Raw genomic sequence first — 17,505 nt, 5'->3', positions numbered from 1 at the left:
TGGGTGTTTCTCTCCTCGTTATTCAGCCATCCCTCCCTCCAGCGATTCCTCCCTCCTGTCCCAACCCTCTCCTTCTTCTCCACGGTTTATCTCAGAGAGAGAGAGACAGAGGGAGAGAGAGAGGGAGAGAGAGAGAGAGAGATAGAGAGAGAGAGAGAGACCCAGTGCCGCTGCGCAAAAGTGTCCGCCTCCAACCTGCAGGTTTCAATCCGGCTCCAGCTCCTCTGGGGCCCTTTATTATGTGCGTCTCCGCGATATCACAACGGGACGTGTCGTGGTGGGCACATATCCGGAATCAGCGGCTTTTAAAAATGAGCCACTATGGTCGTTTCTGAAATTCGGTTTCTGTGTTTTTTGACTAGTAGAAAAAAAAAAATCCGTCTGAAAATGTCTCAGTGCGCTTTGAGCAGGTGCGTGTCCATGATGCCCTGCTGCGCTGCGCTGCGAGCTCCGGTGTTAAAGGCACAATCACACAGGTTTCCACCTCGGATCAAAGTTTGATCTCATCATAGATGAGGATAACAGTTTCTCTGCAGATCACTTTGCTTGTTTCCAACAAAGAACATCAATCTTAACCTGTTGGGAGATTTTTTTTTTTTAATAATAAACAAATCTCAAAATAAGACTTATTCCTGACACAAGTCAGAAAAAAAAATATATAATAATTTTTGAAGTGTACCTCTGAGCGTTTAAACTCATTCATTGATGTTTGTCCATTATTGTTATGTTAACAGAACGGATGGCTGAAACCAGAGGTTTTATTGCTGTAGGCTATCTATCTATCCATCAAGTTGTCGAATATGTTCATCAGCAAATCATATAGGTTATAGGTTAAATCAGTCAGCTGGCATTTTAAAAGCAATAGTTTAACATTTTGAGACATAGATGAGAAGATTGATGCCACTCCACTGTGTGTTTTGTAATCTGAGCTTTTCTGTGCTTTGTTGACGTTTTAGTGCATGTTGGGGCCATAAACTGCATGCATATAAAGATGGAGCTCCCCAAAAGAGAAGCCAAAACATCTGGATTGCCCCCTGGTGGCTGGTTGCAGTATAGGTAATAAATCTCGCTCCCTCCATGTTAGCGGATGGGACATGGGCCAAACTAAAAAGTCAAAGTACACGTCAAATATTTTTTTCCCAAAGATGGTTTCTGTCATTTTAAGTAGCTGTAATCACGCTGATGTATGTTCAAGTATTAATTTTGTCTAATAAGTTTGGTTTTAATAAGTTAGCCTATTTGATGCTATAAAGGGGGTGAGACGTCATGATAGACAGTTGCTCGGAAATTGTACAAGCGAGGAGATGTAACTTTAATTTGCTCATAAAAGTAGTTATAGAGATATTATTGTTAGTTGTTTTGTCTTTCTAGCCAAACAGCTAATGTAGTGCTAACGTAGCAGCTAGGTAGCTAATGCCAAGCAAGCTGTGGCCATGCTCGGCTTGTGATTGGTTCGGACAGGTGTGTGGGCGGGACCTTGATACCGCAGCTCCAGCCCCCCGGATCACTACTGCCTAGACTCAGGCTTCAAATGACGTCAAAATCTCAAGATGGCAGCTCTCGTATCCGGGATATTTTGCCTTCACTGTTATACAACGGGAGGAAGTGGAGATGCGTCGTCCATCTATACAGTCGGTGGTTCATTTTTCACTGCGCTCATATGGCGATTACAGCTGATAACGCCGTCCCGACCGGCGACATCATCGTGGAAGCGTAGTGCCCACCCTCCGGTTCCCCCCCAGGTTAACACTGTTAGCTCTGTCAGCATTGTTGTCATTGTTTTCACTGTTAGCTGCAAGCCGCCGGCTCACCCGTCTCCATGTTGAGAGCCGTGTGGAGACAATAGATATGAAATTTGAATTTCGTAGTGTGCACCTTTAATCTAAAATGAGCATCACATTGGATTGGTCAACGCCAGTATTTCCTCTATCGTGCTGAGAAAAAAAGACTTGCATGCACTTTGTAATCCTGTTTATGCATTCAGCTTGTCGGCTGCTGAAGAGACTTTGTGACTTGCCCTGAGGGGGAAGAATGGGAGTCATGGGAAACAGAGGCTGGTGAAATGTGCCGGTGGCTGAAATGCTGAATAGCTACACTCCAGGTGTGTCCCTGAGGCAATACACACACATAAAAAAACACACAAACAAATGCTCTTAACACACACACACGCACGCCTTAGCCAAACAACTGTCCAGATGCCATGAACACTGTAATCAAGTGGATAAGGATTCTCTGTCCTCCTCCCTCCCTCCCTCCTTCCTCCAGCCCCTTCCTCCCTTCCTGTCCGTCTGTCGTCTCCTTCCCGTTCATCTGTTGCCCGTTTGCAGCAGACCACACACCAAACAAAAACACCACCGGCTGCCAGAGTCTACGGCAATGTGAGCAGCGTTATAATAGGTGAAATCAAAGATCGGATCTCTAATTCACCTGGTCACAAATCAGATGAAAAGAACTTGAAGTCCTAATATTTTACACAACATTTACTAAGATAGACAACATTAAATCGTCATTTTGTGGTTTGACTTTGTATTCTGAGTGGCTGCGGTCCCAGGTGGCTTTTATTTGACAGCTCCTCGCTAAGGTCGCCCAGGTCAACAGACCTAACGACCTGCCCGATGGATGAACCTTGCTGCTGTCCTCAATGTGTGCCCCTTTTTCTTTCTTTCTTTTTTCATTTATTCATTTCTCCTGATGTCTTCCCATCTTTATTAGTCCCTTTATGATTTTATTTCTTCCTTATTTTCCTTCTTGTTCTGTCCCTCTTTCACCATCTTCCTAATCTGTATTCCTCCTTCTGTCTACCTTTCCGCCGTCGCTGTCCATCCCAACTGTGGCTCTGATGAATAAATGCATCAGTCACATGGTAGAGTTGATCCACAGGTCATTTAGCACAGCGCCATATGGTCCAACTTTGAAGCCTCATAAAGTTTTTAAAGTCATTGCACGGCAACAAATATCTGTTCACTGCAGGTACTTCTCCCCTTCCTAGTGGTCATAGAGATTTTAGCATTACTGTCAAGGACTGTTTAATACTAAAGTAGATAAAAACTCTGCTGGACCAGACATCCTGTTTCCTGTCATACGAGTCTGTGGCATGGAGTAGGGAATCTTAGTTTTCACCTTCAACAATTGTACTTATAATAACTCCTGCAGGAATGAGAAGAATGTGTGCAGTTTAGATCAGCTGCTGTCTCACAGTGTGTGCATTCAGGTGATACGTGACAGATCTCACATTTGTAAAACCTGGATGGTACAGCACCAGGGGACTTTGTGGCGAGACAGTATATAAAAAAGTTCAAACTTTGACAGCCAATTATACTCGGTCTGACACTGAGAAGGTTTAGGGAAGTGTTACGCACACAAAGTACTATTTCTTTTTTTTAAATTTAAACTGCATGCACATAATTTATGTAGGGCTGTCAATTGATTAATATATTTAATCGCAATTAAATGGACCTTAAAGGGAGATTTGTCAAGTAGTTAATGCTCTTATCAACATGGGAGTGGGCAAATATGTTTGCTTTATGCAACATATGTATATATTTATTATTGGAAATCAATTAACAACACAAAACAATGACAAATATTGACCAGAAACCCTCACAGGTACTGCATTTAGCATAGAAAATATGCTCAAATCATAACATGGCCAACTGCAGCCCAACAGGCAACAACAGCTGTCAGTGTGTCAGTGTGCTGTCTTGACTATGACCTGCTCCAAACTGCATGTGATTAGCATAAAGTGGGCATGTCTGTAAAGGGGAGACTTGTGGGTACCCATAGAACCCATTTTCATTCACATATCTTGAGGTCAGAGTTCAAGGTACCCGTTTGAAAATGGCCATGCCAGTTTTTCCTCGCCAAAATTTAGCGTAAGTTTGGAGCGTTATTTAGCCTCTTTTACGATGAGCTAGTATGACATGGCTGCTACCAATTGATTCTTTATGTTTTGTAGTTTCATATGATACCAGTATCTTTTCTCTAGCCTTAAATTTGTGTTAACACGTTATTATGACGTTAACTTTGACAGCCCTACATTTTTCATATATATTTTTTCCAACAAGATGCAACTTTTTGTCTGGTGAGTTTTTGACTAACTTAGTCAGGAACCTCGAAACTGATAATCCACATAACATCTGTTTTCTTGATTTTGGTGACATCGTCAGTAGTAATCAGTGTTTGCACTGGACAAACATATTGTAATAGTAAAAATGATCAAACTCTACCGCATCCTCCTGTATTTCCTCTACCTTCCTATAATTATTAGAGACAAGCCACCATTGTTGGCTTTGACAAACAGAGAAAGCATCGTTTCCTGTTAGCAAAGGATTTCTTCCAGGAAACAAGAACCCCTTCATCTGTGTTTATACAAGCACATGTTTAAGCCTGAGCCAGGTGAAAGACGAATGTGTATTTCAAGGTATCAATCAGCAAGAGAGCAGCAAACTCTACTCTCAGATATTACTGTTATTAATACCGGAAAAGTTGTGTGCCTTCAAAAAGTTGACAGAAATAAAAACAGCAACCGCTTGCAATTCAGAAGCTGCAGCATTCAATAACGTGATTTTTATTTTTTTTTATTTGATTCTGTTTGTCGAGTCAGACGTTTGTACACACACACACACATACACACACACATATTGACAGTGGTGGAAGAAGTATTTGAAGCTTTTACTTAAGTAAATGTACCAATACCACAATGCATATGTACTCCATTACAAGTAAAAGTCATTCATTTAAAATCTTACTTAAGTTAAAGTACAGAAGTATTATAATCAAAATGTACTTAAAGTATCAAAAAGTAAAAGTACTTGTTTTGCAAATTATATATTATTATATTTATATTATGTTATATTATATTATATTATTACACGGCTGTGTTGAATACTCGATTCTGATTGGTCAATCACGGCGTTCTGCGGTTTGTCATTTCTCTATAACAGACCGTTGCTATGTATAACAGACCGTTGCTATGGGCGCAGCTCTGATGTCGGACTCTGGCAAACCATTTTTGTGTCAAAATATTGATTTCTTAAGTAAGTAGCCGTGTAATAAGCGGGATAATGTACAGCGAGCCAGTCATTGTAGTCAATTTAGTGGGGTCAGACTCCACAGGGTCACATAATAAATCTGAGGGGTTGTGAGATGATAAATCAGGTAGAAAAGAAAAAACAAACTAGAGCAGCCACTGGTTTAATTTTTAACAAATTGTATTATATAACTAATCATACTGTATGTTTTTTTTTGTAACCATATCTGTCAAATAAATGTAGTGGAGTAAAAAGTACAATATTTCACTCTGGTGGAGTGGAGTAGAACTATAAAGTAGCATAAAATGGAAATACTAAAGTGCTTTCTAAAGTTACTTTCCACCACTGCGCACACACAGTGACAAAAGTCTGTCTGCAAACACACTTAATATTACATTTAAACAAAGACCTCTGACACGTTTCGCTCTCTTTACCTTTCACACACATGTAAACACAAGCGTGAAGCCCCCTGCTCTACATTTTTAAGACGCAGAGACAACCTGAGTCAAGGGTCTTAGCAACAGTTGTCACCGTGTCATTCAATGAGCTGCATTTAAACCAGCAGAAGAAACATGGTTTGTTTGACTTATAGCTCAAGCAAAAAGACAGGACAAGTTCATGTAGAGTTGCCACATACAAGGGCGTGCATACTTACACATGAACTCAGACACACTGACAAACACCTAATGCTGTGACTTTAAACCTTTTGAGTGTGCTGGACACACACACACACTCTGCTCTTGGGCTGTGTGTTAATAACAAGCGGCAGGTTAATATGAGGGCAGCAGCCGACTGAAGTGACCGCAGCCCACTGATTAGGACAACTAGTCACAGTTATTAGTCGGCGTGTCATCTGGTAGCCGGCCTGACGTTCCCAAAGGGCTGCTAACCTGACAGATCTTAAGATAATGATATATTACGCAACTTTACACAATGGGATGGAGGGGATTTATTCAAGAAAATGCTGTTATTTGTTTAAAAACAGTATTTAATTTTTTATAATAAGTACTACTCAGGACCAAAGGTATCTGTAACATGCACAGTACGTTCACTGGAGCCATCGAAGTTGCACACACAGAAGTTTTTTCATTTGCCGTTTTCAGCCATGCTAGTGGAGTGGCTATAAAGAGACGGTCTGTGTGTCGGTCGGTCCACCACTTTGGTCCAGACTGAAATATCTCAACAAGATTAGATGGATTACCATGAAATTTGGTGCAGACTTTCATGGTCTCATCAGGATGAATTGTAACTTTGGTGATCCTGTAACTAGGTGCTAAATTCAATATCTAACTATTTGCTATGTAAAGAGCAGAGAATGAAGTCTCTCTCCCTCTGTGTGTGTTATAATCCAAGAGCATGCCTTTAGGACATGTTCGTGCATGCCTTTAGGACATGTTCCTGCATGTGAGCGTACCCCACTGGCTCGCTCACAGCCGCTGCTCTGCACTGCTCTCGTACAGCCGTTAAAGCTGATAACACCATCCCAAGCAACGGCATCGTCGTGGAACCCAGCCTCCGGTTCCCCCTCAGGTAAACACTATGTCAAATCTCTGTCAGCAATTTCGCTGTTGTTTGCCATGTTAGTGCTGTTAACACTGTTAGCTACGAGCCTCTGGCTCGCCATCGCCATGTTGAAAGCCGTTGAGAGGCAATAGAAGCGCTCCCAATCCAATATTTAGCACCTTTAACCATAACATGATTGAATGTCACTCATGTCAATCAAATATTTTTCAAGTCAATAAGTTTATTGATTTTTGTACGCATTTTTGATCATAAAATTACAGGTTGTTTGGTGATATTGTTACCTCCGCCAAGGCCGAAGGCCTAGGAAGGAGGTTATGTTTTCACTGGCTTTGGTTTTTTTTTTTTTTTTTTGGTTTGTCCGTTTGGAGGATAACTCCAAAAGTCTGCAACAGATTTAAATGAAATTTTTTGGAGGGGTGGGGTGTGGCACAATGAACAATCTATTAGATTTTGGTGGCAATCAGGATCATGATCCGGCTTCAGGATTTGTTTTTAATAACTCCGGTCAGCCTGTGCATTAACACCACAGGCTTTAAGACATGCGCAGTGTAACTGATGACGTGTTCATGACGCGTCACCCTGCCTCTTTCCTTCTGCCTGCAGAGTGAGAGCGGTGGGTGGAGGGAGGGAGGGACACCTGTAGATTCGGCATTTTTTCACAATAAAGGTCTGCGCTCTCCGAGTGCCATTCTGGTTTTCACAATATTTTCATGTGGTGCCATCATCAGATCAACATTTCAATATGTCCAGTAATTTGGTTTATGACTAAATACCTGCACAACTAATGACATTTCCACAACTTTAGTTTGTTTATAGTACTACTAAGATGGAGAACAAGGTAAACATTATACCTGCTAAACATCAGCATGTTAACATTGTCATTGTGACCATGTTAGCATTCAGCTCAGATCACAGCTTTGTCTAAGTGAAGCCTCACAGAGCCCTTAGCATTAGTCTTGATTTTCCATCTCCGGTCCTGAAGATGTTGTCCATGATTCTACACCATGTGACCGTGGTCCAACCAGTGGGCGTCCTCCGGGTCTGAAAAAAGTGAAGCCAATGTGGAAGTGCCTTAAACTTGCATTCTTTCTAATAGCCAGCAGAGGGCGACTCCTCTGGTTGCAAAAACAAGTCTATGAGAAAATGACCCTACTTCTCACTTGATTTATTACCTCAGTAAACATTGTCAACATGAGTTTATGGTCTCAATCGCTAGTTTAAAGTCTTCTATACAGCATGATGTTCATCTAGTAAATTATTGTCCCATTTAGAGTCAAATAGATGATAGAGCAGGGCATGTTTTAGGGCGTGGCTACCTTGCAATTGACCGGCTGCTACCACCGCGTTGTCTGGTCTGAGTTGTCCACGTTTTCGTCTTACAACTTTAACCCTTTCACAGTGTGTTTTCAGTTCATGAAAATTAATGTTAACATTTTGGTCGCCTAAAAATGTCTTATTCATCGTTCAGTTGTACTTAGCTCTACCCTCTCGTGTCACTTCTGGTTGCTGGACGGCCAAAATGCCGAACTGGAGACTTCAAAACCATAGTCTACAAACCAATGAGTGACATCATAGTGACTACGTCCACTTCTTATATACAGTCTATGGGTCCAATAAGCAATATGGATGACAGTAAGTAGCATATATACAGTAGTACATTGGTGAAACCCAGTAAGCAAGTGAAGCAATAAAAAAAAAAGATTATTGGTAGTATCTTGGTAAAGTGCTTTAAAAAATACTTTGACCGTGAACTATAGGCTACTTCTCTTACTCATGCACCTGCATCCGTATCAAGCCCTGCAAAATAGCGTTTTAGTGCCCATACAGTATCAAATGTATTTGTGATTTCCAGTCCGAGTTGGTAAAATAAGTTTTGAAAAGGAAATGCCAGTTGAACAAGAGGTGACTTCCCACCATTGGCCAAATAAACAGAGCTGGCAGCCACAGTCCAAGAAGCATTTGGCGGGTGGCGGACATTTCTGCTTGCTGTGACTTGTCCTGAGCTCCCTGCCTGTGGGGAGGGAAGAGGAGGACAGGAGACAATTCACTTCTCAAAACACTGTAATCATGCCTCAAAGGCATTCGGTCCATCAGCCTGAGTAAGCACTGAAACATTCCTCCTCTTCAGCCACACAAGTCTTTCCTTCTCTTCTCTGGCTAAAATTCAAAAAGCTCCATATTTCCCACATGTGATGACATATGATAACCTTTATTTAATCAAAGCAGTGGCCACGTTTATTGGCACTCTATGTCAAAAAGCTAATTAAACTGAAGAATATTGTGTTCCAGTTAATCGTATTACATTTTTATGGTATTACATTATTTGCTCTGCTCATAATGTAATGTATGACATAATAAAAAAAAAGGATATGGAAAATATAATAATAGCCTGAAGCCATATATTTTATATCTCCCAGCATTAAGATAAATATGGTGTACTTTGCCAGCACAGGAAATGAAAATACACCTTCTTTTATTAAATGTTTGTGGCTTTTGTCAAACTTTATAGCAGGTTTGAAGGTATATTTGCTTGATAATATTCACTTATTTAAACATTTAAATTAAGCACACACTGATGTGAAGATTAGCCAGGATAGAAATGAGTAAGAAATGTTCTATTCTGACACTGAATGAAAGCAAAGACCTGCTTTTCAATTCAGCTCATATTTCTCCTTCTTTTGGCTTCTGTCACTGTCACGAGAGGGATTATTTTATGTGTATTAATTACTTGATCTTGGCTTGTAACGTCTGCATTGCTGTTGCTTTAATTGGACCAACTGGGCTTTCCAAACCGTATAATATGATCTTATAATATATGCCACTTGGTGAATGCTTTCATCCCAGACTTCTCTTGAGCACGTACACACAGTGTGTTGGCCCCAGTTGGATTTGGACTCCTGCAGTAACTTTGGCAGTGTGACTGTGATTCTGTACGTACCAACACGTTATCCTCTAAGGGGCGATGAAAAGAACAAAATTCACTAATAAAAATGTGCACCGCTCCTCCAGAAACATCACGACTGTTTACACACATTTGTTCTAACTTTTCTAATTGAATTCAGAATAAGAAACTTACACAATCGCACTTATTCTGTCAAATAAACACATGTCTCATTAGCTGAATCACTGGCTTAAATGCTATATCCTCATCTCTTTCTTCTTCTTTTTTAAAGCATCTTTTTATTTTATTGTTTTGCAGACATGGCAGCTTATCAAATGTAGAACATAACTCAGTGTCCGTAACATGAAATAAAAACAGAAAAAGGACCATTCCTTCCTCCCCACCCAATGTTGGTCTTGGTCACACGAAAGGGAAACAAAATAATGAATTAATTAAAAATAAATAAATAATAAAAGAGAGAAAAAAATGTAATCAAATAATGATTTAGCTTAAAAAAAGCTAAATTGTTTAGCTAAATCTCTTTCTTCTTGATCTTTCCCCCAACCAAACACTATCCAGCAGGCTGTCGCTCTGTCTGTGTGTGTGTCTGTGTGTCTGTGTGTGTGTGTGTGTGTGTGTGTATGTGCGCGCAACAGTTTCTAATTTCCTGTGTGTTTGTATCACTCTGTTTACTGAGCAGAAACACACACAGATAGATGAATGGACGGAGGCGACCTGAAGGTTGGTTGCAGAGCTAATCTATGGATGTGTGTGAATGCAATGAACAGACAGACAGGTGGATGAAAGGTGGCGATGGCCTCGTCAGATAAGGTCTATTCTATTTAGTGCATCTGCCAGTCTGCCTTGAGGATAAAAGGATAGAAAAGGAAGAGAAAAAGAGAGAGAGATGCTTGTATAGCCACTGTGAGCAAAGTGTCACTACAAAATAATAAAACTGTTTGGTGGAGGTTAACATTATTTTTTTTGCAACTCACCTAAAAGTGTTGTCGTTATTTAAGATGTTAGATGTGTGTGAGGTCAGGAGGGTCACGGGTAAACCTGTAGAGGTCAAACAGTTAAGAAGATCATCCAGATATGCAGCTGTAATACAAATACAACCAAAATAAATAAATAGTGAGATACCAGCAGGTAAAATAGACCGAATGGGGATGAATGAGAGTACTACATCAACAATAATAACGTCAGTCTTGCAACTTCATTCCTGTGGATGGTATTCAGACCAAAACAGAGCCGGGAAAGTTGTTCTATAAAATCTATGGTCCAGAGAAGACACCACTGGCTGAGACATGAATGTGGAAAAAATGTCCATACAGTGCAGATTGTACACTACAGTATAGCAGCACCCTCTGCTGGTCACTTTTTGGTAGTGCATCTAAAAAAGAAAGCTGTGAGGTTATGTGTGTTAAATTTGTGTTCAGTGACAACATGCAGCAGTTAGTTTGATAATTCAGACATTTTCTCTCATCTCAGATTTTCCATAATAGTACCTTAAGACAGTGGCTCTCAAACCTTTTAGGCTTGTGGCCTCTTACAATGAGGCAACGTCTACTTGTGAGCCCTCATCACAGGTTATGGATTTATTGTGGATGTGAGTTGCAACAAACAGTTTTCTCTTTTCCGATTTGTTTTGAGGGATTTTTAAATGTCTGAAGTGGTAAAAGTATAGAATATTTCATTTGAAGAAAAATATGAATTAATTAAAAACAGGACTGTCAATCGATTAAAATATTGAATCACGATTAATCGCATGATTGTCCATGATTAATCGCGATTAATCGCAAACTAATCGCACATTTTTTATCTGTTCAAATATGTGCTTTAAAGGGAGATTTGTCAAGTATTTAATACTCTTATCAACATGGGAGTGGGCAAATATGCTACTTTATGCAAATATATGTATATATTTATTATCGGAAATCAATTAATAACACAAAAAATTACAAATATTGTCGAGAAACCCTCACAGGTACTGCATTAAGCATAAAAAAATATGCTCAAATCATAACATGGCAAACTGCAGCCCAACAGTCAACAACAGCTGTCAGTGTGTCAGTGTGCTGACTTGACTATGACTTGCCCCAAACTGCATGTGATTATCATAAAGTGGGCATGTCTGTAAAGGGGAGACTCGTGGGTACTCATAGAACCCATTTTCATTAACATATCTTGAGGTCAGAGGTCCCCTTTTAAAGTGGCCATGCCTGTTTTTCCTCGCCAAAATTTAGCTTAACATCCTAGCGTTATTAAAGGCCTATGGAAGAAGGCTGGGACACGGGCGGACATGGGTCTTGGGGTATGGGGTATGACACATGCGCAGTGTAACTGAAGTTGCGGTCATGTGCTGTGATTGGCTCAATTTCAGCGAGGGCAGACCAGATTTTACTGCGCATGTGTGGTACCCCAAAGATATGACGCGTTCATGAAGCGTGACCCAGCCTCCTTCAACAGGCCTCGGGGTTATTTAGCCTCCTTCTCCTCCTCCTTGTATGACAACCTCAGAAAGATTGATTGTGTTAACGTGTTAAAGAAATAAGTGGCGTTAAAACAATTTGCATTAACGCATTATTATCGCATTAACATTGACAACCCTAATTAAAGACAATATTTTTCTCTTTATGTCTTTAATCTGGTGACCTCACAAATTTGGGAACCATTGCCTTATAAAATATCAGAGAGAGAGGGAGATCAGGAGGTGCACATTGTACTTTTAGCCAATCTGAAAAGAGGAAAAACCAGACTAGTTGTTCACAGATTAGGCTACATGTTAATGCAACCTTGCGAACCATGTGATAATGGAAGAAAGTATGATGGGGAAATTTTTTTTAATCTACCTCTGTAGTTGAAGTTGCCTTTTAATTTGACTGTGCAAAATAAAAAATAGAACGAAGACAGGTCTATCAGAGGCTTGCTTTATTTCTACGCACTAAAAATGACAGTAATACACGTGCAAATAGCAACTAAATAAACTTATAGAGAAAGACTACCATTTTTCCAAGTCTGCAGTTATAGTTCCATTAATAATATTTTGTATTATTAATAGCATTTAAACAAAATACATGCTTTTGAGTGATTTGTAGACAGGTACAGTCGATTAGCACTAAATCAGACCTAAAAGCCAAAATGTGAGCCTAAAATCATGTCAATTATTATTTAAACAGTCCTAAAGATGAAACGATAATAAGCACAGAGTCAAATCAGTTTGTTTATTAAACACTTAATCAACTGTTTAATACATCAGATCACCAGAAGGAGCTTTAGCTGATCCGTCAGAAACAGACCGCGGTACTGAGAGCTTATACTGTCGTCAAACTTGACATTCAATCTCTGATAGCGGAGAAAACAAACACACCGAACATGTTTGGGCCCTCACTCCGGCCTCATGAAGCGAAAAGAATCCCTTTAATTAAACGATTGAACCAATCATCAGAGTATAAAACTGACGATATATCAACAGCACAACGTAGAAGGAGGCGGTGAAATACATTCTGTCACACCGTTGCTGTTGTGCTATATGAAGGTGGTGTCCATGAAACACTGATTGTCAACAGAACTGACGCATGATCGCCTGCATGGTGCAACGAAAGTCAGAGATAAACAGATCTGGGAACAGAACAAGAGATTAGATGACCAGTAGCAGCAAAATGAGGTCTTAAGGCATGATGCTTTCAGGCTTATTGTTTAACAGTCAGTGAACCCGTTTCAACCAACTAATGACCACGAAGACTTTCTTCTTCTAGACTTTCTAAAACATGTGAAGGGACATGTTTGACACGTCTGCATATTTCTATTTACCAAAACTCAACTGTGACCATAATAATCAAACTTTTCAAACATCTTTCAGGCAACATTTTCCATCTCTGTTATCAGAATCACCACCTTTCAGCCAGATCATGTCCAGTTAAAGGAACAAATACTGAAAACTGCAGGTAGGTGAGTTTTTAATTAAAGAAAGTGTAGATATCAGCTGTTAAAGACTGATGACATCTCTACAGTAGATTAATAAAAACCCGTGTTTTTGTCAACTAAAAGAAATCTGAAAAAGTCTAAAATCTTAAAATCTGTGAGTCCAGGGTTCCTATTATATCTTCTCCAAACACAGCAAACCCAAAACTATCCATGACCTTTACATGAACAATGTTAAAATGTTGTATGGCATCACCCTAAAACAACATGAGTGGACAGTTCTGAGATCAGCAACTAAGAAAAAATTAATGTTTATCAACCAGAGATCATCACCAATGTCCGTAAAATATTACAGAACAACTTTATAAACTTCTTATTTATACAGTTGAGGAGGTTTTGTTCCGTTATCTATCTATTCTCCTGTGAAATGGGAGAGCGGCGCAGAAAGCACGTTGGGAACAAAGAGTTTTGAAGACACAAATCTACTTTACTTCCGAAATGATTCGTCAGATAATAACTCAGTCCTACAAGTCAATAGACTGAAGAAGGATTAGAAGCTAAATGCTACATAAGCACAGATTTACAGGAATCATGCGTTTCACTGCGTACAACATCGAAGCACATCGAGGAAATTAATCGTCCACTGAATAACTCACTTAAGAGACTTGGAGGCAGTTTACTGTGACATCATACACTGTGTTAATTCTACAGTTTGGCAATAAAGATTTCCTGAATATATAAAAAGTTGACTGCATTTGTATTTAGTAATAATTTCCCTTCAGGACTAAACTAAGTACATATTCAATGAACCAGGCAGTGTTGTTTTGTCTAAAACATGCTCAGTCATCCTACCCTTCAATTCTTCAATCATAAAATAATACACAGATACATTTTCTATATTTAAGGTCAACTACTGTTACGTTTCCAAATTAAATTTGGTTGGCATAACACAACGCCAATTAAAGTTTAGGATTTATTTAGCATTGCCACTGGTATTAAACACACCGTCTTTTGTTTTTATGCAATAAATGCAACACGTCTTAGGAATATTTTCTAATTCTCCTTAATATTTTAGATATATTTTAGTACATATAACAAAAGGAGACTTGCTCTCTGAGTTCTTATTCTTTTTAACTACCTCTTACAAATAATGACATCTGATGTCAATGTGGACGTTTCTGGTTTGCATATCATGTGTCATCTTAAAAACAACAAACTAAAAGATAGTAATAGAGATCAGGGGTAACTAATCCTTCAAATACAATTATCTAGAAAGTCTCCAAGATGTTGTCTGTGCTGTAGCTTGTTTTAATTTGCACAATAATTAACCGTTTTTTAAAGCAGGACTTCTTTGTTTGTGCCTTAAGTCTTTCCTAACTTTTCTATATACAGTACATTGTGCCTGTTAATGTCACATACAGTTCATCACCGCTTTTTTATTATGCAATTAACTAAGTCCTAATAGCTAAACCTAAATCTACCTGGGAATCAATTTATTTGTTAATTTCTTTCACACGACGAGGGTAGAAATGTGGGTAACAATTTCTATGACACCCATGTCTATAATGCATTATAAACATACTTATAATACGTTATGATCTGCTCATAGCACTGTATAATTATAGTTAGAAGCACTCAAATACATAATCGGTACATACATGGTTCAACATAATTATTTATAACAATAATCATAACACATTACAAAGCATCTTACAATGACTTATAAGGTCAAGTATCATAATACTTCATAGTTGCTGGTCACTCACTGACATTTCTTAGCAAGGATCATAGTATCTTATAATTCCAATAGTAATACATTATAATCTTTTTTTAAATGCACCTTTTAGTGGTGAAGTGCGGCAAGTGCGCCTCCAATCAGTAAACAGATCCTGTGACAACTGTGACATGTTGACCTATGTTACAAAGAAGTTCTTCCCGACTGAAACAACACACCGGGCAACCCTCCCGGCCGCCGAAAAATATAATTATTTCTGCGTGTGAATTCAGCGTAAGTGACAAAACGTTGTGAAATAAATTTCAACTTTACTTAAAGCAAACAATGACCACTTAAGAGTAACTTCTAATCACATTATAATGCATTATAACAGTGATCATAATGCATTATAATGTATTACAACTATGGATTTATAATACACTATGATCCTTGCAAAAATAAAAGTCAGTGAGTGACCAGCAATTATAAAGTATTATGATAATAAGTCATTATAAAATGCTTTGTAATGTGTTGTGATTATTATTAAACATGATCAATATTTATGAGTGCTTATAACTATGATTATAGAGTGCTATAAGCAGATTATAACGCATTGTAAGTATGTTTACAATGCGTTATAGACATGGTCTTCATAGAAAGTGTATTTTTTCTATTTAACACACTGGTTCCCCAAGCAAGGAAATACACTCTGAAACCAAAGACTTGATTTACGTAGTTGTGGTATAAATGCTCCCTCTCTCTCTCTCTCTGTGTCTCTCCCAGCAGGGGGCAGTGTCGAGCCATCAGGAGCTTCAGTCCCTGGTTGGAGACTAACTGGGCTAGAGGTCACTGAATGTGTCAGCATGAAATATTCTTCCTTATTGTTACACTTTCAGCATGAACTTGTTTATCTCCTGGTTCTAACAAACTATCTATCGTCATTTAAAACACTTGTGTTCAGCAACAGATTCATAAAACAGTTCTGGTTTGGAAACTCAAACAAAAAGCAGAGAACATGGGTCGTCCTCCTACATAAAGTCTTGGACCTCTTCATTAAGAGTCCCATTGAAGCAGTTGGATCACCATCTGTAGAGGTGGAGGCTCTTGCACTTTCCCTCTTTTATGCGTGCGCCTCTAAATTCAAAGATAGTACAACCTGTGTTGTGTTTTGTCTGCAGCTTGAATCATTTACTTGACTTGAATCCACACTTTCTTAAACACACTCCAGTCTCTCAGTCATCCGCCTTGTCCAAACAATGCTGGAACAGAGAGAGTTGCGTTTCAAGTCGTCCGCGTTGCTCAGTCTGTCGCTGTGGTTTTGAGGTCAAGTACTAAACCTTGTAGTCCCCACGTTGTTATTATTACTGCACTACTCATCTGGGAGGGATTCTGTCACGGCTCTCCTCAAAACTTATGCCTCCTCCATCACCTCCATGACGATTGTCCTGGGTCCGGTTAGGATCAGGTTGCTGACGGTCCGGTAGTCGTGAGAGAGTACGTTCAGCCCGTTCACCGACACCACAAAGTGACACACCTGAAGAGAAGACGGACAGAGAGAGGAGAGGAGAGGAAGAGTGAAATAAGGGACTCACAAGTAATACTTCACTGAGAATGTATCTTTGGGGAATAAAATGCTCATCATTGGAAATATGGGAGGACGATAGCAAGATGTGGAAATAGTGTATTCGGCAATGCAGTGTTTAGAACATCATCAGCATTTGATCTGTGGTGGAGGAGTGGATTATGTTGCAGGAGTGGTTTGAGAAGTTTCTATGGACATTTTTAGTGCTTTTTACTATGATTCTGGGTCTTCATTCATAACTGTCTTCAAGGCTTAATTTCCTCCTGGGCCCCGAGCTTCAAGGGCTTCCAAAGCTTCAGGCTTACTCCGTGTGTGTCAACTAATTTTTGCTAATCTATTTGGGGAATATGCTTAACTAAAGTATATATCAACAGGGCCTGTAATGAGCTGTAATAAGCTTTCTTACCAAGACTTCAATGAGAGGATTAATACCACACCCATGTCTGTACTGTAAATATGTAGCTGGACCCAGCAGGTGGTTAGCTTAGTTTAGCACAAAGACTGGAAACAGGGGGAAACAGCTAGCCTGGTTCTGTCCAACGGTAACAAAATCCACCTACCAGCCCCTCTAAAGCTGACATATAACATGTAAATGACCTTGGTATGGTACAGTGTATTATAGTATTATTTTTTTAAGTTTGTAAGTGTTTATTAATGCCAATTTGATCGTATTACTTTATAAGGGCGATTTTATTTTGAAAGGGTAACACCGGTAATAGAACCTGTTAGTTAAGACAGGTGCTTTTATTTTGAAAGTGTAATTCTGGTAAGAAGTAAAGACAATCAATAAACATGTCTGTCGTGGTGTCTTCCCAAAGAAGGAATGTGTCATACAGTTTTATTGTTTAGC

At 39.3% G+C, this 17,505-nt stretch overlaps 1 protein-coding gene across 2 annotated transcripts in view; it reads right to left on the bottom strand.

Annotated features, from left to right (window-relative positions):
- Positions 1–12,353: 12,353 nt before the first annotated feature.
- Positions 12,354–17,505, bottom strand: part of deptor (DEP domain containing MTOR-interacting protein) — a 38,288-nt gene continuing 33,136 nt past the window's right edge. For both annotated transcript variants that reach the window (XM_074654153.1, XM_074654154.1), the window contains exon 10: positions 12,354–16,607. In XM_074654153.1, coding sequence (XP_074510254.1) covers positions 16,485–16,607 — 123 coding nt within the window. In that variant the 3' untranslated portion in view covers positions 12,354–16,484. The remainder of the gene's footprint in view (positions 16,608–17,505) is intronic.

Source organism: Sebastes fasciatus, chromosome 12 (assembly GCF_043250625.1).
Source record: "Sebastes fasciatus isolate fSebFas1 chromosome 12, fSebFas1.pri, whole genome shotgun sequence".
In the NCBI taxonomy this organism is placed as follows: domain Eukaryota; kingdom Metazoa; phylum Chordata; class Actinopteri; order Perciformes; family Sebastidae; genus Sebastes; species Sebastes fasciatus.
This window is presented reverse-complemented; position numbering and strand designations above follow the sequence as displayed.